General features: G+C 40.1%; 1 protein-coding gene and 1 long non-coding RNA gene across 3 annotated transcripts; one reads left to right on the plus strand and one right to left on the minus strand.

Annotated features, from left to right (window-relative positions):
• Positions 1-204: 204 nt before the first annotated feature.
• On the minus strand, positions 205-17,791 carry DIPK2A (divergent protein kinase domain 2A). Its single transcript, XM_064666369.1, has 3 exons — positions 17,016-17,791; positions 5,898-6,201; positions 205-3,218 (listed from the first exon to the last, which is right to left on the minus strand). The coding sequence occupies exons 1-3, from the start codon at positions 17,667-17,669 to the stop codon at positions 2,887-2,889; spliced, it is 1,290 nt and encodes a 429-aa protein (XP_064522439.1). The 5' UTR covers positions 17,670-17,791; the 3' UTR covers positions 205-2,886.
• Positions 17,792-17,999: 208 nt separating this feature from the next.
• On the plus strand, positions 18,000-22,616 carry LOC135419683 (uncharacterized). 2 transcript variants are annotated; one of them, XR_010433096.1, is made up of 4 exons: positions 18,000-18,252; positions 18,443-18,662; positions 19,748-19,853; positions 20,033-22,616. It is a non-coding gene; the product is annotated as an uncharacterized LOC135419683 (long non-coding RNA). The 2 variants fall into 2 exon arrangements; XR_010433095.1 differs by lacking the exon at positions 18,000-18,252 and having other exon boundaries at positions 18,264-18,662.
• Positions 22,617-22,853: the final 237 nt, after the last annotated feature.

Raw genomic sequence — 22,853 nt, forward strand, 5'->3', positions numbered from 1 at the left:
TGTACAGTATGTGATTCCCGACAGATCATTCATACTTTGGATCAAAAAGTCTGCTAGAAAAGAGGAGGGGGAGAAAAGGTTGCTATCTGTCACTTTTGACAATGGCACAATTCTGGAACACTACAAAAACCATATATGTATTAACACATCCTAGACTTGAGTCAACCCTAAAGGACTTACTGATCTGAAAATAAATATCTGAGATGAGGTTCTTAAAGTATTCTTTATTAATATCATTAGAAGTTGCAGAAACAACTTTCTTGTAATATAAAGGCACAGGGAGACAGCTTTGATAAAATATTCCAAACAAACAGTAACTTACAGTACAAAAGGACAACTTTAATGCACATACAAACCCCAAACATCTCATTCAAAAATATTTCACCATGTTCATCAATAATAATGGGCAATGATTAAAAATATAAACTGTTATTGTACAATAAATATCTGACAGGTGCAAATGGAACAAGATTTATTGCTCTCCACAATGTTTTCCCTGTAGTGTTTTTGTTGTAGTGGGTTTCTTGTTGGGGTTTTTTTCTTTGTTTTTTTGGTTGGTTTGGTTTCTTAAAGTTCCAAATTCCTTTTATAATCAGCTTTAGTGACTTATTTCTGGAGGAGCTAAACCCCAAACAAAATGTAACAGAACATTCTTACAGTTACACAACTGTCTTAAGTAATGACCACAACTGGCAGTGTTTGTTCCTTTCACAACTCCAACAATCGTACTCCACTCGCTCCTTGGGAAATGTGGTAGATGTTTAAAAATCAACTTTAGTGGTAAGTCAAGGCTTCTACGGTAGGGTAGTAGTACCTAGCCTGAGGGTGAGTCTATTTTCCTCAATTAAGAGGATTTTGTGATGAAAAGTAACATGAACCTCCTCTGACAGCTTGTGCCAGAACAAGCACATAGAACTATTCAAATCAGGGGAAAAATTAAGACTAAAAGCTGCACTGGACATTCCAGCTTCAGAAAACAAGACAACGGATTGGGAGCAAATCAGGACTACAGAGGTAATGATGACTTAGAGTGAGAATCTCCAACTATAAAATATCCTTAATCACAGAATCGTTAAAGTTGGAAAAGACCTTTAAGATCATCAAGTCCAACCATCAACTCAGCACCATCACCATGTTCACCATTATACTATGGCCTGAAAATACAGTGACTTAAGAAATGAAAAAGCACTCTGCATCTCTGTATGGCTCCACTTTGAGCTTTGAGGAAGAAGGGTTAGTCAGTGATTTTGCTATTTTCCTCACCTTGTACTTGCAGCAACAGATTCCATCAGTTTTTTGATGTAGGACAGGAGGCATCCTAACTCTGCTCTTGAAAGTAGCACACACTACCTTGCTCCGAATTCAGTTTAGCTTGTACAAAATATTGTCTGATACACACATTTAAGAAATATAATTTTCCTTCATTACTGTTACAAGAAGTAATATGCATACATTTCCTAAGAGTATCTTTGTATGAATAAGACTTCAGGAAAATGAAGCATAGTAGTTGAAGAAAAAAAAAAAAAAAAGCAAAACCAAAAACTGAGGAGCAAGCTTTGAAGTGAGTTCTTGTAGCAGTAACTGAGGTTTTTATAAAAACTGTAATTCATGAGAACAACTCCATATTTACACAAACCTCAACAAGTCAGTTTTAACTGCACTGGGAATAGTCAAACTTAGTTCAAGAAAAGGTACCTAGAGTGAGTACAGCTTATTGGTAAACCAAAAGATGACTATTCAGTAAACTCCATTATATCTGTATTCAACAGAATTGGAAATGATGTAGAACAAACTGCTAACTTTCTTGACATTATTATTAAAATTAGAGTTTTCTTCTAGTGTAAGTGCACAGTTTTAGAAGTTCTTCAGAGACTAACCAAGGACCTCCAAAATCTGAATTTTGAAAAATTATTAACTTCACTACAATATAGCATTTTTTTCTTTACCATTTGTTTAGAAACTAATAAAACCATTTTCTTTGGTTTATGCTTAACTAAACCAGACTAGTGAATTTTTATTTTTAGTCAAGCTTCTGTCCCAATTTAAATTAATACAGATCTTTTTATTGTAGTGTTTCTCCCACTCTCAAATTATCTCTGTTAAAAGCAAGAGTTTGCTCATACCATGATTTCCTGCTAAACAGTTGTGTATATCCTGGCATGAAGGGAAAGTTTTGTACAACAGTTACATTAAGTGATACTTCCAACGGCAGAACTACAAAAGACATTAAATGAATATTAGTTCAAGTGACATTTGAGTTTATGATGATTTTAAAGAAATAAACCACAATGTCTAAGTATAATAAAATACAGTGTAAAACCCCCTAAAATTAGACAGTAAACTTGGGAATTCTGCACTCACAGTAGGAATGTTCTGCACAGCATTAACATGAAAGCCTGTTCAATTTGAAAGAATGCAGAAGCTAGATTTACCTGGATGTAAATGCCACTTCGAGGTGTTTAAACAAACACAAAAATGAGACAATGGTTTCAGGAAAAGGGCCTTTAAAACAGGCCACCAGTCTAACTTGACTTTCCAAGTAAGAACATCAGCTTCACAAAACTGTGACACTAATGCAGTTTTATGTAAAGTACCCTTTGACACACAAGCTGTCAATTAAGCTATCACAGTCTTTTGTGACCTACTCCCTTTTAAACAGTTAGGGAGACCAGTCAATAGTAGCTCAAGTTTTAATTCAGTAAGTACCTTGTCTGTTTGCAAAGGAACATTATAACACCATAAAATTCTATTTTTACGGTATTTAGAAAACTGATAAACCAGGGGTTCTTTTATTCTCTCTTTTGAACACGCAAGTCCAAAACTTCATTTTCTGTGTGTCTTCGCAATAGTGTTTTAGCCAGTGTTGCAAAAAAGTTTCGCTGTGGACTACCTGACGTTGTTACTGAGCTGTGCAAGGTATTCCCGCAGTTCCTTGGCGGCCTGGAATCGGCCGTAGCGCTTCTTTGGGTTGGCACACTCGTCCAGCAGGGCCTCCAGGCGCCCCTCTTTGGCAATTTCAGCTGGGGGGTCGTGCAGGAGCCCCCCCGAAGTGCCACGCCACGTGGCGTGTCTGGATAAAAGGTTCTGACAAACAGCATAGTAATTGTGGTCCACAGTGACACGAGCACAAAGAATCTCCTTTGAGAAGGACAGACAAGCTTCTTTATCACAGTCATCAAACTTGCTTTCATACCACACGTCCCAGTTTTCAGGTTTATCTGTGAAATATAAGGAGACAGTAAAAAAAAAAATGAGAAGAAAGAGCATATGTGTATCTGAATACAGTCAGAAGCTCAATACAGAGCGAACTGCTAATATTTAAACTATAAACTAACTTTGTTTAGACAAACTCTTTAATGTTCCAGTCTAAAATTGCATCTGACAGTTTGATACACCCTTTTGCTGAAATGGTCCTGGTGATACAAAAAATTAGGGGAAGAAAGAAAGAGTAAAATAGATAGCGAAGAGAGGGAAGCAAAAAAAGCAGCACAGTAAAACACATGAAATCTACACTCACACATACTCAGAGGAAAAAATGTTGCATAAGCAAGTATAAGAGAGCAATCCACAACCAAAGTTGAGAGAAAAACAAACAAGCAACATAATTTATTTTAGCAACATAGATTTGGTTTCTCCAGTTGTCCTGGAAACTAATGCTGGCAAGTGGTCTAAAAAAGACTAAAAAAAACATTGCAAAGTAATTGCCATAAACTTCTGAAACTTTATCTTCTATTTACTTTAGACATAGTAGTAAGCAAGAAGTACATATTTAAAAAGTAGATGCATTATTTAGAATCTTTGAAGAAAGAAAAAAAAAATCAGCAAAGTAAATGGCATTTACATACATGTTCTTTAATAAATAATTAAAAGTTAGCAAAATTTGGTGTCCTTGTCACAGCTTTCTTTAACTTAAAACCTGATTTACGTACAGTACGTTATACAGTAATAATACATAAAAGGTTACTAAGTGTGAGATCTCCCGAGCTCTGCCTACTTTCTTAGAAAACTTTCATCTTAAGTTTCTAGGCTGCTGCCAGCTTTGAGAAGAGGTCCTTATCATGGAGTATCATAGTTTTGCAGATCTCTCTTAGCAGTGTGAGGTACAAAGAAAAATTAATCTGTGCTGGTAGTCTCTGAGCTGACCGTTGCTCTTCTCACTCATGGCACACTAGAGCCGAAACCAAAAAGCAGACTGAAAGATGACTGCTAAAGCTATAAAAACATGATGTAAAATTTGTAAAATGAACTGAAAATTCCAAGTGGAAAAAAAAGCCACAGGAAAAATGGGAAAAAGGACTTCAGCAAACTCAAATATGACATCCCACACAAGAGTGTATTAAGTATTATTGTACAGTGCAACTGGACAGAATGTACATATTCAAATATCTAAACAGGCATATTAATCACTGTGGACAGAGACTGTTCCATGAATCTTTCCGAAAGATTAATGAAATCAGTATTAAATGTCAAGTTTATACAAAGACTAAGATCTTTCTCGTGTCCTCGTTTGTTTTCTCTGTTCTTGATTGTTAGATCACAAATCACGCAGTAAAATCCTAGTTAGAGCCAAATTAGTCTGAGACTACAGACAACAGATGTAAGTGTGACACTTCCAGCATTCAGCTTCTGCAAGAAGCTACTTGTTCCTATTCCACATGCACATCAGCTTCTTCAGAGTTCATTCGGTCATATTTGTGACTAAGCAATTCCAACATGCTTCAAAAATCAAAGTCGTCAGTAATACTATTTTAAGAGGGTGGAAAACGAAAAAAAAAAGAAAAGAGAAGAAAGTTCTAAAGTAAATGTACTGAATATCCAATACATTAAAAGGTTTTCTTGGTAGGTTCAGGTAGTTTTAATCTAAGGTCCTCGAGGATATATAATAAATCTAATTAAAAAAAACAACCAAACAACCCCAAATCACATTTCCTTGTAGAAAAGCATGTGGATAGAAAAATAGTCTTAAAGTTAATTCTGCAGCACAACGTATCAAGTTTATACACAAAGCTTAAAAAAAAAAATCCATTCACCCAAGGCAGACTGGAATCACTTGGCCTGTTGCCATGAACCTCTGCAGAACCCAGGGTTTCATGCTCAGTGTCTCCTGCAGAACCCAGGGTTTCATGCTCAGTGTCTCCTGCAGAACCCAGGGTTTCATGCTCAGTGTCTCCAGCCCTTACGTCTGTCACATTTTCCTTATAAGCTCAAAAGTAATATAAACCTATGTAATGTCACTTTGTCAAACATCTCTCCCGCTGCCACTGCTTTGAGCTTTTACAGTTGACAGAAAGATGAATGAATTTTCTCTATTCCCATTTGGAAACAGCACTAAAATTACCCATTCCTTCAGTTCCATTATTACAGAGCACCAACTGGAACAGCTGAACCCAAGGCAGGCTGTGGAACTAAGGCACTAACACTGCCTTGTCATTCACAGACAATAGAATGCCAAGCCTTCCATCCTTACACAGATGTCTGGAAAAGACAGAAGGAACTGTCTACCTTAACTAAGGTAGAAAAGACAGCTTACCTGTCTGTCTGTCCATCCATCTGTACAAACACACCCAATGCCCACAACTCTCTCCTCCCACCCCCACCTCTCCGTTTATGCAGGTTTACAGAGCTTAAAAGTATATGTAAATCGTGTCCAGGTATGCTCAACACCTCATGAAAGTGACACACTGGTCAAGTTAATTAGTAGTCTAATTGAAAAAGAAAGCAGAAGAAGAAGAAAAAGAAAACAGTTTCCCAGAAGAAAGCTAATTAATCTGTTAATTAGTAGTCTAGTTGTAAAGCCAACAAAATAGGCATTCAACAACTACGCATACATTAAATATTGCACTTGCAGAGGTAGAAGTGAGACAGGTGGGGTGAGGGCAGTGAAAGAAGACACTTACTTTGCCTGATTAACCTTTTGTCTGCTACCAGAACGTTTTCTGCATCTACAATGATAACTTTCCCATCTCTTGGTCCAACTGCAAAGTTGTCAAAGCTGACATCAAGGAGGTAGAGTGCAAATTCAAAGTCATTATTTGTCAGCTGCTCAGCTATTTCCATCAATTGCCAGGCCAGATCCACTCGTTTCTCCCACGGTGCATTAAAGTAACTCCACAGCTCTTCTCCAACGTAATTGACAGCCACCATCCTTCCACATGCTCCCAAGTACTTTGCGAATGGCCAGCCCTCGTCAGATGGAAAACTCTGTATTTCAAAAATATTTTAAAGATTCAATTAATACAAAACAGCTTAGACACTTTTAAAGGCTTTTCAATAAAATTTAGATCAGAAACCTGTAAATATCCATCCACACTATATTTGCATATGCTTCTAAGTTTTGAAGGGAAAACAAAAACAACACAAAATATATTTATGTGACCAAGAGGTCCTGCTGGACTAATAAACAGAAGGAGTTGGAGGACCTGAACAACATATGACCCATATCTAGCTTTCCATATACTATACACACACACACATATATATTCACATACACAATTCCACCAACCATCTTTATCTCTTGGTGTTTTATTACACATTTGTTTTAGTAATGCAAGTATGCTTCCCACCAAGGTAACTCTGCTTTTGATATTTTTAATTAAAACTAATTCTTTTAATAACCTAAAGGAAAAAAACTTTACAAAGTGGCACCTCCTTCTCTCCAACATCGCCCCTTCCATTTTTCCCAGTTAACTGGATTCCTTTAAGGATCTTCTCAAGATCTCTCACAGAAAGGATTACAGAAGGATTAAGATACAAAAGCAAACTTAGGGTATCTTATCCTTCTAGTATACCTTAACAGTCTACCTCTTGATTAATTGTTACATACATACTCTGTGTGCTTATCACATACAGACACATAACATTTTTATCAAAAGTAAAATCTGTCTTCAAGAGTAGCTTTCTTGGGGGTTTTTTTTGCTTGTTTTGTGCTTAGCAAAATAACCTTCCAACAACTGAAGTATGTGCTAACTCAGTGTTCCTTATTTGGCTGTGGCATCAATAAACATTACAAAAGTGATATTTCAAGTACACGTATCCCCACTGTATTCAGTTCTGGACCAAAACAAAACAAGAAGCAAATGGCCATTGTCCATCAAATGAAATTAATTATTTACAAAGGAACAAACTCCAACTACTTTACCCACATCATATAAACTCATACTGGAGAAAATTTACCTGATTACATTTTCTGAGAAACACAGGTTTAGCTGATTTCACCAACTGTGCATAACATTTTCATATTGCTCCATTTTATCAGCATTCAATTCAATGATGCCTCAATATTTTTGTTTGACTTTGGACCACCCCACTCCTTTTCTTTTCCACCCTTCTCCTTTTCTATACACCAATCCTGCCCTGCCTATGACTTTGCCTCCATTTCCACCCACAAATTCAACCCCAAACAGTTGAAGCTGGCAAAGGACGTGCTACCACTGGAAGTAGAGGTGTCCATCTCCCCCAAGCCAAGCACACTCACTTCCATCCCTTCCTTCATGTCATTTGGAAAGCAAGGCAGCTGGTACTGGCTGGGCTGGTGTTCCCTTGGATCAGTAGCCTGATCCATCTCATCACATCACCACATCATGCTAGGACTGTACTGGTAAAAGGAAGGGAGAAGGCCTGAACAGACAGGTGCAGAAGAAGGAAGGAGCTAAGAGTTTTCCTTTCCAGCAGCAGCAGGGATTTATGTAATGGCTTAAAGTGATTTTCAAAGTACAGTGTTAGTCACTGATCTTCAAAACACATCTATTATGCTCCCTGCTCTGTGTGCATTGAAATTCATTTCACACAAGAAATGCTAGGAGCAGTTAGGTTTATTCAGAAGTGAACACCCTTCCTACTACCAGCACAATATCTGCATGCCACGCTGTAACACAGATATATTTATAACACGGTGGCAATAAAAAGATCTTTTGACAACAGGAGTGCAGGGAATCCTGCCAACATCTGCACATGTACAAACAACATCTCTGCTTTGGCCCCCTTCCAACTGGCATGTAACAGCCACATCTACACTTCATTACCCAAGTCAGTAGCCGAAGAAGGGGATAAAAATATGTGCAAGTGCCTCATTCAGCAGTTTTTATATTCACTTGGTGAATTTGACAAGAATATTAATTGAAGTGCAGATCTCTTGTCTTTGCAAGCAGCGATTTGTAACTTTGTATACTATTCTATTTTGAAAGCAGCTTTTTAAGAGGGAACAGCCGCTAACATGAAGATTTTTTTTCTTCATGTATTAAAACTTTGAAGGTAAGTAAGATATGACAATAATTTTTATGGTTAATAAACATGTTTTCCATGAACAATCTGCACTTAGGAAAAAAAAAAGCTTAGTACAATACTGCCAAAAATGTAATTTCTGTGGAGCAATGCATAACATTATTTTAGGTTTTAATTCTCAAATTATTAGTAGTATAAATTTTTAATTAGATCATTTTGTACTTTCATATGCTATTGGAAGACTTAAAAATGTGCATTTGAGAATTAAGATAAAAACTAAGCTCTTGTTCAAAAGCAGAAACAGCTGTCTGACAAAAGAATCTGATTCTGATACACCCACTCACATTTTATCTGTGAACACACACAAATGCCATGAAAATCGCAGACAAACTTTTAAAAGTGTTTTAAAATAAAATAATGCATATAACAAACTACAAACAGGTAGGTTAGTAAGTTTCCCCTCATTAAAATTATCTTTCTCTATTCAGAGAAATATGTATAATCCAACAGAAAGATAGAAAACATTAAAGATGACAAAAAAATTGTTACCTCCATTCCCAGTGACACATCCACAAAACATTTTAGTTGCCCTAATTAGTGTAGCTTCAAGATATCTCTCTAAGCTAGACTTAAAATCCTAAATAAACCCTGTCAGATGGACAAAGGGCATGTTGTTCCTGAAAGAATAATATTGCATTTATGTTTTTAAAACAAACACAGTGTAGTCTCAGAATAAATATTAAGAATTAATAGAGTGAATTTATCACTTCACTGAAGCATAAAACACACTGTCAGTGCATTTGTCTTCCTCACTTCCATCTGTCTAAACCTGAGAAGATACACAAATCTGCCAGTGGTTCTTGTTCAGAGCTGTGAGTTAGATCAGGCAGTGAAGACTCACCAGCTTGAAGCTGATAAGGCCTATTGTAATCTGCAATAACACAAATCCCCCTTGAATTAAACACTTAAAAGAATATTAGTTTATCATAATCAGCATATAATTCATCCTAATAATCAAGACCAAAAAAAGCCAAAGCAATTGAAGCAACAACTGACATCTTTGAGCTATTGTTCCACTGTACCATTAAAAAACATTCTTTTATTTTTGAAGCTATTCCAGAGGATGCCACATGTCACTTGCAATGCCTGCATAAAGTTCCAGCTCAGAAGGAAAAAAACCAACACAAACCCCACCCAAACAAAGAGCTACACCTCACACACAATGAAATTTAAAAAACACATGCAAAACAGTGGGGACTTCGCTCCTTATGACCCTGAAGAACTTCATGGCAAAATTACACTCTTCGTGACACCTTCACTAAAATCATCCTACTAAACTGTGTTTGCCCAGGCACGAACTGGCTTGGCAAGGAGAATTTAAATAACATGCTCTTCCTTAAAAGGAAAATTAGTTTCTCTCAGAGTACTGTTGAGTACTGCAGTGTAAACAAAAGGAGCACTTGTCTGAGTCACCAAGGCTAACAGGTAACGCTCTAGAACCACAAAGAGCTGGAGAGCAGATTTTACAGTGATGCTTTTCAGAGCAAAGAAGGTTAAAAAGCACAGTCTAAACGAAGACACTGCCTTTTGTCTGAAGATGATCCATATTCTGGAAGATATGCATTCAAGTGTATTTCTGAATGCTAGTCAATATAATGAAAACCATTTAGTCCTCAACTATATGCCAAACCATTTGACATTTACCTAGAACTCCCACAGAAGTTATACATACATAGCCTACACACACAGAGTGAAGAGGTGATTTCCTTGGTACTCCAAATATTAGTGTTCCCATTGAAATGATGCTTCTCTCATTCAGTTGACTTTTGTTCACTTTGATTACATTTCAACAAGTTACTACATACAATTCATGCCAACAAGAGGTACATACCAGGTTTAATTGACACAGTATAGGAAAAAAATATGCAACAAACTCTAAATACTCAGAATTAGAAGTTGCTCGATTATTAAGTTGAGCACTTGAACTGTAAAAGTTACAATTCACAATGTCAGCAGAAGTATGCCATTTTTCCAAACAAATTAATAGATAGTGATTAAACTTGAGAACCATAGCAAAGCAAATTTAATGTCATTACTGGTTGTTACCTGTTCAAATTAGTTTGTAGTTCATAAAACTTTGTTCAGATTAAATTTGCAAGAGATGAAAATTATCACTGTGTATTTATTTCTGAGTTATGAGACTGGAATATATCACTATAAAGGACTCCGAGCCGAGATGACCTACTCTTATTTTTGAAAACTACTTTGCAAAATTTGAGACTAAAGTAAAGCTTCAATTACTTAATTCAGGGAAGTAAAACACAAGTCCCTGTATACATCAGACACCAGAACAACACTCTTTTTACAAGGTTTCAAACGTGGGGTAAAAATCTTTTTTTGTTCTACTGAAAACTGCACAAGCTGCAATTTCTCAGGAGAACTCTTATTTAAGTCTGTATAGTGATTTCCCAGAAGCCTCTAAATTCAGACAGGCATTCATCATAATACATATAGACCATTTTAAATATCCCTTATACTTCACTTTCATGTCTTCACTCTAGGAAAGTTTCATCAGAAAAGGATGAAAATAGTTTTGATAATTTAAGGACCATAATTAAATACAACATAGTAAACATGACAAGTATGAGCCAGTTCTGCCCTAATATATGTAGTCATGTCACTGTAAAAAAAATTCTTCAGTTTTCAATACAACCAAATTAGTGGAATATTCTTGTAACACAAGGCCACTCAATTTTAACTCAAACAAGAAAAAAAATGTGTTTCTTTTAAAAACATGCACAATGGAAATTCAGTATATCGAAACACCAATATCTGTATGAGCCAGGACTTTAATACAAGTCCACTCAAGGACATGTCAGGAAGTGCAAATAGCTGCATTTAATCCACTTCTTGGTATTTGGCAACAGAATTATGGATCAGAAACACTAAATTGAGTAATAAAGAAAGTTTAAAAGGTACCAAGTATTAAAACTGAATTGACATTCTACGTTGTACCAATGTATTTGGAATAGAACTACAGAAAATAACCTATGACTAGAACAGTGTGTATGATAAAAAATAGAAAAGAGAAATCCCAAGCAAGAACATTTGCCCGTTTACTTCTTACTGAGTTATGTATGGATCAGCAAAAAGATTCTGTGGAACATTTGGCTAAATTGCTACTTTGAGTGAATTCACTGCAAGAAATTGTTTCAAACTGATCACAGTTAATGTTTTAATATATGTTTACCAGATGTCAATTATTGTTCTTCCCGTCACAAAGCCAAACAGAAAGCCCACTGATGACATGAAGAGAAACCAGAAGAATTTTAGGTTATGTGGCAACAGACTGTTCATGCAGAGTAATTATACTGGGAATAGAGATACAGCTGTTGGCTTCATTTGTTTTGCTTTTTCCCCCCACAAGGAATAAGAATGATCAGAAGTCGTGAGAAGAATAAAGTCATTAAGCTTAAGCATTCAGAAAGCTAAAATCATATCTGAAGGAGGGGCCATGATTTACACAATCTATTAAAAACACAGAAATACTGCTGTTTGGCACATAGCTTTTGGCATTTTTCTTAGAGTCAAAAAAATAAAAGTCCTTGAGACTTGTAATTTACATACAAGATACAAATGTTCACCATCATTCTTTGAAGAATCTCCATTTAAAGAGGTTGTTAAAAGCTACAGCTCTAGACAAAGTTGCCTTAATGCACTCTGGATTTAATTGACAGATACCTTTTACAGTCGGAAAAAATCTTCAGTACGTGCAAGTATTTTATTTTAATAGCAACGTATTTGTGCCAATTTTAAGTTTGCTTTTTGTGCTGGTTTTGACAGAGATTAAGTTAACTTTTTGCAAAGTAACTGGCTGTGTTTTGGATTTGTGCTGAAAACAACATTGGTAATTCAGGGATATTTCAGTTATCTCTGAGCAGTGATTACACAGAGCCAAGGTCTTTTCTCTCCTCATCCCACCAGGGAAGGGCATGGGGGTGCATAAGAAGCTGGAAGGGGGCACAGCCAGGACAGGTGACCCCAAGTGACCCCGGGATATTCCATTCCATATGGTGTCATGCTCAGCATATGAAGCTGGGGGAAGGAGGAGGAAGGGTGGGCATCCAGAGTGATGGTGTTTGTCTTCCCAAGTCACCACTGAGTGTGAGGGAGCCTGGGGATGGCTGAGCACCTGCCTGCCCATGGCAAGTGGTGAATGAATCCCCTGTTTGGCTTTGCTTGTGCTCACAGCCTTTGCTTTACTTATTAAAAACTGTCTTCATCTCAACCCACAGGTTCTCACTTTCGCTCTTCCAGTTCTCTCCCCATCACACTGTGAGGGGAAGGAGCAAGTGGCTGAGCTGCTGGATGGGGTTAAACCACAACACACTGAAAGCAAAACAAACACACCAACATTTCCATAGGGCACCTGGCAATCTTGTACACCAACACCATGGCCAGCACAAAGGCAAGACTGAGTGTTGCAAGACCAGCTCTAGGTGCACTTTTGCCACAACAATTTATGTAACCTCTCTTTTCAGCTAACCATGAGTTTTTAGGAGAAATACAGCCACTTTACTGAAAAACACAGAACCAATTTCTTACTTCAGCAGTCGTGAGTTACGCTTTAGTTCCCCCAACTCCCAGAACAAGGAATTCTCTGCTTTACCCTGGATTTAGGGCATTGCTGGTTTTTTGTGTTTAAGTACAAAGCTTAAAACTCTGCCACTGGCAAAATGTGTTGGACAATGCGTGGTTGCACACCATGGCTCGCTGCACGGCAGCTACTGCGGCACAGCAACAGCAGCTCAAAAATTGTAACAAACAGCCACGGTGGCTCTAAACAGGACATCTGGAGGCTGACAGAGATCAGTGCAGGAGCTCTATGACAAACAAGAGGTATGTCTAGAGAACAATTTCTGTAAGAGTCAAAGACTGCACAACAATCTTAGCTTCTACAGAAATTAGCAATAGGCAGCACACGTTTTGATTCTTTCTCTTAACAGGAAGTTTATGTTCCTACTTGTCCATGAAGATAAAAATTAACAATGTTACTTCATAAAGCTGAATAACATCCACTATTTAAACAGCTATCACCGTTTCAAACAATGAAGAAAGTTTCTCCACTACAGCTACTTGACAAGACAAATTAGAAGCTGGGTGGTTTATAACAAATCACACGACGAATATCAATCTACTTACACCCACACTGGCTCTATGAATTCTTCAAAGAGTCAACAGTCACACTGCACTCAGTCTAATCCAACCCATTTTTTAAATTTTGTTACTTCTTCCCAAGGCAACTTTCGCCAACCTATCTTTGCAAGTGTTTGAAACACACAGTCATCATATTCAGTTTCAAATCAGATACCACGTACAGATCCTGTTCTCCAGGTGATTCCTATTTAAAATACTGTTTTCCATTGAATGAGTTGAAGGAAACAGCAGCTAGTTTTGTTGTTGCTTTTGTCTGAATAAGGTGTTAACGCTTATACAAAATACTGGTGTAGGTGTAGCAGATTTTGATTACATATCTGACCTTATTTTATTAAAAAGTATTCACCTTTATTGCAGAAAATAACTATTGGAAAGACACAGGAAAAACTCAAACCTATCAGAAATCAAACCTTAAGCATATATGTTCTTGCATTCGAACCCGAATTCAGATGAAAAATGTGAGAGGATTTAAATAGTGACTAGTTTAGAAGATTCTACAAAAGTAAAATTAATATTTTAATACCCCAAATAATACATAAACTGTACTGAGCAATACTGCAACTGTCTTTTCATTTGCTTAATGAAGTAAAATGGAAAAAGGGGCTGAATTCTTCCCTGAGTACATCTACACAACCGTTTAACAAATGTGGACAAAGAATATTAACAAGAAAATTATAAAAAATACAAATACTGGGTTAGGATTACTGTGAGTTTTATACTTTTGATATGGATCCCTGAACAGTAGTATCATGCTATGGGTTAAAGCCCCACCTGAAAAATTCCTACAGCAGAAGTCATAAGTCAGTTGTGACAACAGCTCATAAGCAACACCAGTTTAGGAACAATCCATACTCCAAACAGGCTTCAAACTAAAACTCCAATCTCTGATGAAAAGTTTTATAATCCACAAATTACTATCTCTAGTAGATGACTACAGTGGATTTTCTATTACAAATGAAAGATCAAGCTTTAAATTCAGTGCCTATTTACATTTGGCTGCTCCCATAACACAATTAAACAACACAGAACATGAATGCACTGAACATGGAGAGTTTTGACATTATCTCCACTTCTAAACCAAAACTGTTACAAATAACACTGTTCAAGCAGTCACTGTAGTGTTCCATAAAAAGCTCAGGGCAAAAATAAGCAATATTTTTCCTTGTGCCTTCCAGTGACAAAAGGACAGCATCAGTCAAATGCTTCAATTTACTAATCAATTTATTTATTTTAAATTAAAATCTGATTCTTCACATGACATCATGCAGGTTTCCTTTCTTGGAAGCTGCTGGTTTTTAGAACAAGCCTACAAGCCTCATTCCCATAGCAATAACTGCCTTCATCAATACTGCAGAAACTACACCATAAAACATTTATATATGTTATGTATAAACACAAACAACCTTCTTGGTAGTCAGTTTATCAGTTCTAGAAAGTAACTTCACCTCTGGGAGTGCCTTGCATCATATTGTTGCAAGAGATTCATAACACAGAATTACCCATTTCTTACATGTTTCTCAGGTGGAGGCTGAGCCTGGAGTGCTATGGAACAGGAAGAGTTCATTCATTCAGATTCATATATTTAAGATATTTCATTCCCAACTCAGGGAAGATATTCCAACCTCAAGTACCCATTGCCAACTGAATTACAACTCTTTTGGAGAACACACTGAGAGTGTTTCAGCACACAAAGGTGGCCTGAAGATCCCCAGAATTATTTTCCAAGATACGCCTATTCATCAAAATTTACTAGATTCTGCAGAACACTTTTGATCTGTTAAGAGGTGACAGACAACACTACCCCACTCTGCACTGGTAAAGGCTGCCTCTCTTCCCACCAACTCGACCTGCTCTGCTCTCAGCAGCACCTTTGCTAAATGGCAAGCAAAGCGCTGGTTAAGTTCGTGACCAAAGATTTTCTTCTCTTCAACAGATCTGTTTGACAGTATCAGGACTCATCTACAGCTCATCAAAAAGCTGACAAGAATCAAGGCTCTTAACCAGTGCTGCCCACTGCCTTTGATTCAGCCCATAACAGTAAATGCTGCAAGTGTGCCATACCCTTTGTCTGTAAACAACACGTTGCCCCTGTGAATTATGAAGAAATACAGAGCTGTTTTCTGGCCCTGCAGGTCTGGGCTCAGTTTGTTGGAACCAGTGTTCAAAACCAGAAATTTAAGTTGTATGAAATGCAGCCAAAACAAATGAATTCTCAAAGAATTTCCAAATATACTCAGCAAAGCAAAGCAGTTTTTATTTTCTTACTTAAGTGAAGCTTCTTTTCTAACTGTGCTCAGGAGCAACTTCTCGGCAAAATGGAAGAGACACACTGTACCCTAAAGTCTGCCGAGAAGCAAACTACAAACTTGCTCTGAAAACAAAACTGAAGAGCTGTACTTGGAGAGACTGAAGGGTAGAAGGCATACTACCCAAAACCATATTTCTACTTAGGTTCATAAATGCATCTTCTAGAAATTAGTACGTGAACTTGCTGGAGGGTAAAGCCTGCAGCACTGCTTTTTAAGCATTTCTTGGCCTCTCACTAGAGAAACAGATGTTAATAACAGTAATCATGAAGTCATGTTTTCAAACGTATTTGCAAGTATTTTTTAATTATACATTGGACAAAGGCAAGGACAGTTCAGTAGTTAGACAAAACAATTCCAAGTCCAAACCTACATACTGAAGGCACACTTGGGAGTTCCATCGATAGCATTCAGAGTCAAAATGCAAACCCCTCCCATCTAAATAGATATGCAATAGCAGCAACTCGGTGGTGCCACAAAGCAAAAGTTCCCTACGAATTTTTTACGTAAAAATTTTGCTTTAAGCACAAATTTCAAGTCTGTGCACATAACCAGTCCTCCCAATTAAAGAGCACAAAATACGTAACTGCTGAAAAGGGAAAACTGTTCATTTATTTGTCGCCCTATTTTCAGGCTACAAATACCTATTTCTAATTTTTACCGGGAGTAACTATATTAAGTTCCTATTAAGAACACGACGTAGCAAATTACTCAGTTCCTAAAAGTATACCACAACAGCACCACAGTAAAGACTCTACCCGCTATCTATCAAACTAAGACATTAATGACGGACACCTATAGCTGCGTAGGAATATATTTATCGTGAGAGACGCTGACACTGAGCTGTAGGAAACGCACAAGTGCAGCAGAGCATCAGCCCACGGCTCTGCCCCTCCGTGTTCCTGCGGGACCGCGGCTGCCGCTGGTACCCGACGGCACGGGCAGGCACAAAGGATGGGGACAGAGTTACTGCCCTGAGGAGGAAGGCACATCGGGAAAACACTTTCTCTTTGAGGGAGAAAGAAAGGGAGAGAGCCGATGGGGCTGAATGAGCCAGAGAAAGGCCTCCTGCCCGGAGGGTGGGACCGCAGCCCCTCCGCTCAACCCGCCCCGCCGGTACCTTCGCGAAGCCCCAGCGGGGACCCCGCGCTCCGGCGCGTTCGGCCCCTCGCCCGCAGACACGGCAGGAGGGGCCGCGGCTGGGCCGGAGCTCCCGGCGAGGGTCCCGCCGACCCGGGGAGCGCCCACCCGGGCCCTGCCCGCCGCGCTTACCTGCAGCACCAGCGGCTCGGGGTTGAAGGCGAGGGTGATGAGGAGCTGCATGCGCTCCGAGTCCTTCAGGTTGCGCAGCAGGAAGCTGCCCGAGTCCTTGGTCTCGGCGTAGCGGCGCACCAGGCGGTCGAGCAGGCGCTGCGAGGGGCAGTGCACCAGGTCGGACCAGCCCTCCACGGCGCCGGGGGTGAGCAGCCGCACGTCGCCGTTCAGGCTGGCGAACTCGGTGGCGGGCAGCGCCTGCAGCAGGTCGCAGCGGCCCCTGCCGGTGGCGCGGCGGCAGATCTTGGTGTCGATGTCGGCGAGCTCCTGCGCCGAGCCCAGGCGCTTCAGCACGACGCGGCGGGAGCCCTCGCGGGGCTCCCCGTACCGCGCGAAGTACACGTTCTTCACGTTGAAGAAGTCCAGCAGGCGCAGGCGGCCCCAGCTCTCCAGCCGCAGCTGCCCGTTCAGGAACTTGCGGCACCAGCTGGTGCCCCAGCAGGCCGGGCACTTATTGAGCTGCAGGAAGCGCCGCTCCGACAGCTCGTTGCGCTGCAGCGAGGCCAGCAGCGAGTGCGTGTTCAGCACCAGCGCCGCCGCCAGGCTGCCCAGCACCGCCAGCTTCACGTAGCGGTACAGCCGCCCCAACTTCAGCGACACCAGCCGCAGCATCGTCCCGGGCCGCGCCGGGCCCCCCGCCCTCCGCCGCGCTCGCTGCCCGCCCCGGCCGCGCCGCGGCTCCGGCTCCAATAAACTCCCCGCCTCGCCGCCCGCCCGATAAAAGGCGGCCAAGTTACTGAGGGGCCGGCGGGGAGGGGGAGGGCAGGGGAGGGGGGGCGGCGCCTGCAGCGCGCGGGCCCGGCCGGACCCGCCCCCGGGGAGGGGCCCGGGCGCTGCTGCCGCCGCTCGCACGCGCGGAGCCCCCCCGGCCCCGAGGGGGCACCGGCCCCGCCCCCTCCCGCCGCCGGCCCCGCCCTCCGGAGGCGTGGCCCCACTCGAGCGCCGCCGGGCGCCGCCAGTTGGCTGCGCGTGACGCGCGCGGCCGCGTGCGGCCCCGCCCACTCCACCCCTCCCATTCTGAGAGCTGGAGGGCGGGGCCGCCACGCGCGCGGGGAGGGGCGTGGCTGGGGGCGGGCACGCGCGAAGGGGGGCGGGACGGGGCACCCTTCCCGCCCCCTCAGCCCCGGCCCCGTCGGACCCTCGCGCCGCCCGGGGAGGGGGCGCGGGGTGGCTGCGCTGCCGCCATGTTGTGTCGGTATGTCCCATCGTCTGCCGGGTCCGGACCCCGCCCAGTCGCCCGGGGCAGCAGCACTCGCTGGCTGCCGCTGGGAACCGGCCGCCCGAGGCCGGTCCGGACCAGCGGCGCTGCCCGAGCGGGTCCCGGCGGCGTCGCCGGATCCCAGTTTGGTTTGCTGCTACCACAGGACAGGTTTTCTCTTTTCCAGTGCTGGAAGGGGACAGTTCACGTGTCTCGTTTTATCGTGAGAACACTACACCTGAGCCTTCCAAATGCATTCATCCCATGCCCGCTCCGGAGGGAAGAACAGTCCAGTCTCCCTGCTGAGGAATGTAGTGCGCTGTGCAGGCTGCCCCCGCAGGGTGCCTGCCAGTGCTGACCCTGTCACTGCCACAGGCTGAGAACCGTTCTAACTAACACAGAATAGAGTAAGGGGTTAAGAAAAACAAAAAGGGTGAAAGTCTTAACCTCTTCCAACGCTGCTCTCCTTCCACGGAGACTGTGCTCTCACAAGTTAAAAGACAACCTTCGTGTTACCTGTTCAGTCCCAAAAGTACAGTAGGGATACCGTCCTTGGGGGAAGAAGTATAGCAGACTGCGACATTTCTAGTTATTTCATTGGCATGATATATAAATCTAAGTGCTTAGTCTCTAGAATATTGGAAACACATTTTTTTATATTAGCATGTACTTATCTCCCTATATATGGTGTTTTGACATTTATATGTATTAAACTAGTGTAAATTATTTATCATACTGAGATTTTGTCCCTCAGACCATATCTGATTTAACATGCCTTGCTAAATGCTGCTGGTAGGGTCAAATCATCCCGTCAGCAAATTCGAGTCTACGAACCTCTGGTTTTATTAGAAAATAAGTGTATACATAACAAATACATATATATAGTCTTCCATACCTCAAGTCTTCATTTGGGGATGCACTGCTTGATGCCATATTTCAAATAATCATAATTGATCCTGGGAGATGAACTGATTTTTTTTTTCTGGATGTAAACTCCAAACTCACTAGCCAAACCTGTTTGGTCTTTACATGTTGGTAGTGGTTTTTTTCATCTAACAATATTTAGTGTGTAAGTTATTAAGTCATTAACAAATCCAAATATAAACAAATATACTGAATTAGTGTTTATTTTCTGCATTGCTTATTTCTCAAGACTTCTCCTTTGCTAATTTATAGGGAAACATCATGATCCTTCTGAACGTGAACAGAATATTTTAATCTTTACTAGATGAAAACAATTTTAAAGCACAAAGAAGCATTTAAATAGTTTAATACTCTCTTTCAACAACAATGTAGTGCATTTGACATTGCAAATTCATAAACATATAATTTTGCTGTTTATAAATGGATCAGAAGACTTGTTCTGAGTTACATACAAGTTGCAAATTCTGGTTTAACTGGTATTCATTGGAAACTTTGAGGGTTGTTTGTGAGGGATAAATGAAGGTTGAGGTGCCTTTTTATACAATGTGGCTGTAATTTGGTTTCACAGATTTACAAACTTTGGTTAAAGAAACAAAGGAAACTGGAAGGAAAATGCAACTGATTCCATTTGGAAGACCAAAATCTGTGGAAAAAAAAAAGTTGAGGGATAATTGGTAAGTAAAAGCCAGGGAGGAAAAGCAACTGAGTAAAAAATGGTTAATTCTACAAGAATGACAGATATATCTTGTAGCTTTTAAAAAGCATGAGTTGTGAATAATCCATTTCAAGCTGCAGGGGAATGCAAAATATACTAGATGATGTGTTACAGTACATGCATTTCCTGTCTTTCCAGAGTTGCTACCTTCTGACTAAGCTTCAAAATAAACTACAGTAATTTTCCTGTGAAGACTTCATTATATATGACAGTGTAATTCATCAAAGATTCTAGTGCCTGGGATGAAAACACAGCGCCTCAGAGCAGTGCCAGTGCACGACGTCCCGATGTGCAGCACGTTCGTTACAGAGGCTCCTGGGCAGTAGCACAGCACCAGGCTCTCAGTTTGCTGTGTGGTGTGAAGTGCCATTCCAACAATTACCTATTATTGCTGCCCTCCATCTAGGGATTTTTTACATCTCCCATAACAATGGTGTGTTGGAGTTATGCACAGACCTTTTATATGAGTGGACATAATGTATTCCCACTGTTTTCAGAGACATCAAGAAGCTTCATGATGATCACAGGCTCTACAGCTGCAGCGATGTCTTACACAACATTAAATTATCTAGTGTATTGATTTGAAGAAAGACTTGAATAGATCCAGGCCTTTTCTCTCCATAATGAGAAAGCAAACAACCACCCAGAATTTAAACAGTTTAGAATGAAAAGATAATCCAGCAACTCCATTGAAAGGTCTGGCTTACTAGGGCACTTCACTCAGAACTCTTTTATTTCAAACTACAGAGTAAGCAGCTGTTCAAAATGACAGCTATCTCAAAGTACTTGCAGATACTGCAAAATAGTCTGGAGTATCTTTTCTTTTTTTTTTTTTAACTGTCTAGACACTCATTCCCACATTCAGTCACTGACTCACCTTGTCACTTTCAAAATAGGGATCTTTGTCACTTTAACCAGGCAGGTCTAAAAGATGAGCTGTGAAGAATAATTTTAAGTTCTGCACCTCTATAATACAGAGTTTAAATATTTATGTTCACATGCATCAGTCTGACTGCACATACATAGTTCAGAAGTCTGTGTCCCAATGGCTGCAGTGGGCATGCCTGACATTTCTGAGTACATTGGCTTTTTATGTTTGGGGGGGTATCCACAGAATGGGACAAACATTCAATATCCTCTGACTTCTTTCAAATTTGATCTTTTGGCAGCAAAGAGAATGTATCTGAAGAAACGTGAATATATGGCTGAGCCGTGTAAATGATCTATCCAGCCAACCATCCATCCACTCGTCTTAAGAGACCAAGAGGGAGGGACACTGTTTGCAGTTGTTTGAGGGCATGTAATACAACCTCTGTTCTGTGCTCTGCCTTCTGCAGACTTAAAACCTATTTTGCTCTGTTGTACTGCTTACTGATGGCAAAATGAAATTAGCATGGTTCTGGAAAAATAACACCTAAAATATGGGTTGGGTTAATACGTCATGTTTGAAGCAGGAGGGAGTGTCCTTTAACCAATAAAAAACTGCAGTAAATTGGTGTTCTAATTGTCTATGTACGATATAATTCCTGTTTAGAGTGCAAGCAAAAATGGTAAAAAAGCAACAAGATTCCCTTTTTTATAAATAATCATAAAAATTTATTTCATGCATGTAACATGCTGTATGTGCTGCAGCATAACACAGAAATACTGGCTCTGTAGAATTTTTGCCTTTAGTAATCTGGCATTTTTCCTCAATTTCTCCTTCCTTTTAATTGCTGCCTGGGTATTACAGCCTTTGAACAGCTGAACAACATTACAGATTATTTTGCTGAATCTACGTCCTAGAAAATATGCTTTATCATCATGATGTGGACATTTGCTGATGAACTTAAATATTAAAAGATGCAGAAGTATTATCAAGTTCTCCTTTCTCTTTCCTCACATCTGCAAGTATAGATTAAGGATGGTCATTATTTTTGTCCTTTAAAGTCAACAACTCTTTTTAGCCTGATTTCATGCAGGATGTTGGTGTAAGAATAAGGTGACAGTGCCTATGTCCTTGTTTGAAGTCTAATTAATTTGTTTAATTAATTTGTTTCTGATGGAAATATTGAGATCTCTCGATGAAAACAATAATTTGTTTTCATCTTTGAGCAATAGTTTTACCATAAACACATAATATCTTTTTCTTCAGTGCAGCATTTTGCTACTTTTATGTGTAGCTTGATTTTGTTCAATTAGTTGTGTGTAAGTATAATATAGCATCTGACATCTCTTTATTTAAATGTATCATTGCTTAATGTGGATTTTCAGGTTTGTCTACTGGGAGGGTTTAGGTTGTCAGGTTTTTTTTCTTTCTTCCTATTTACCATACAATGATCAGTTTGCAAGTTTCATATTATACTAATCAGAATTTTCATGACATGGAAATTGTGGGCCCCTCAAAGTTATTCTTCTTTTTGTATTATTTTATATAAGTATGAATCTGATAAGACTGCACCAAATATATCATTGTTTGGAAATTGGCTTGGACTTTTATTGAGTTGTCCTGTGTCTGATGTTACTGATTCAAATGATAATTTGCAAGTAATTATTTAGATTGGAAGAAAGGAACTGAAAACCAACTCTGTAATTTACTTCATCGTGCCCCTTCAGTGCTGACTGTCCATCTGTTGATGGAGTTAGTTTAGCGTAAGCAGTGCCAATCTGTAATATATGAAACCACCTGAATGCCATTGGCAACTTTTGCATTCTTGTTTACTAAAGCTGCTGTTATTATAAATGAATCTGAAAGTGACTGTGGGAACGCATTGCTATGGTAACTGTGATCCACAACAGCAGCTGCTTGCTTTTCATTGCTGTTGCATATATACATTAAAGCTGACAATGCCTCTTCATTCAATTTTAACATGTGTAACCTGAAAAAAAGACATCAGCATTCCAAAAGCTACACATCTTATGTCAAATGAAGCCAATCTATGAGTTAGGTTTATTTAGTCTTTTGGTTTCTGTCTTAGAG

Source organism: Pseudopipra pipra, chromosome 10 (genome assembly GCF_036250125.1).
Source record: "Pseudopipra pipra isolate bDixPip1 chromosome 10, bDixPip1.hap1, whole genome shotgun sequence".
NCBI classification, from domain to species: Eukaryota; Metazoa; Chordata; class Aves; order Passeriformes; family Pipridae; genus Pseudopipra; species Pseudopipra pipra.

What these genes read in the sequence shown, in the direction of transcription:
- DIPK2A (XM_064666369.1), bottom strand. Translation starts at nt 17,669, where the DNA reads ATGCTGCGGCTGGTGTCGCTGAAGTTGGGGCGGCTGTACCGCTACGTG. An exon ending in CCGAGCCGCTGGTGCTGCAG is followed by an intron (nt 6,202 to 17,015) that starts GTAAGCGCGGCG and finishes TTTGAAATACAG; the next exon opens with AGTTTTCCATCTGACGAGGG. An exon ending in CAAAAGGTTAATCAGGCAAA is followed by an intron (nt 3,219 to 5,897) that starts GTAAGTGTCTTC and finishes TATATTTCACAG; the next exon opens with ATAAACCTGAAAACTGGGAC.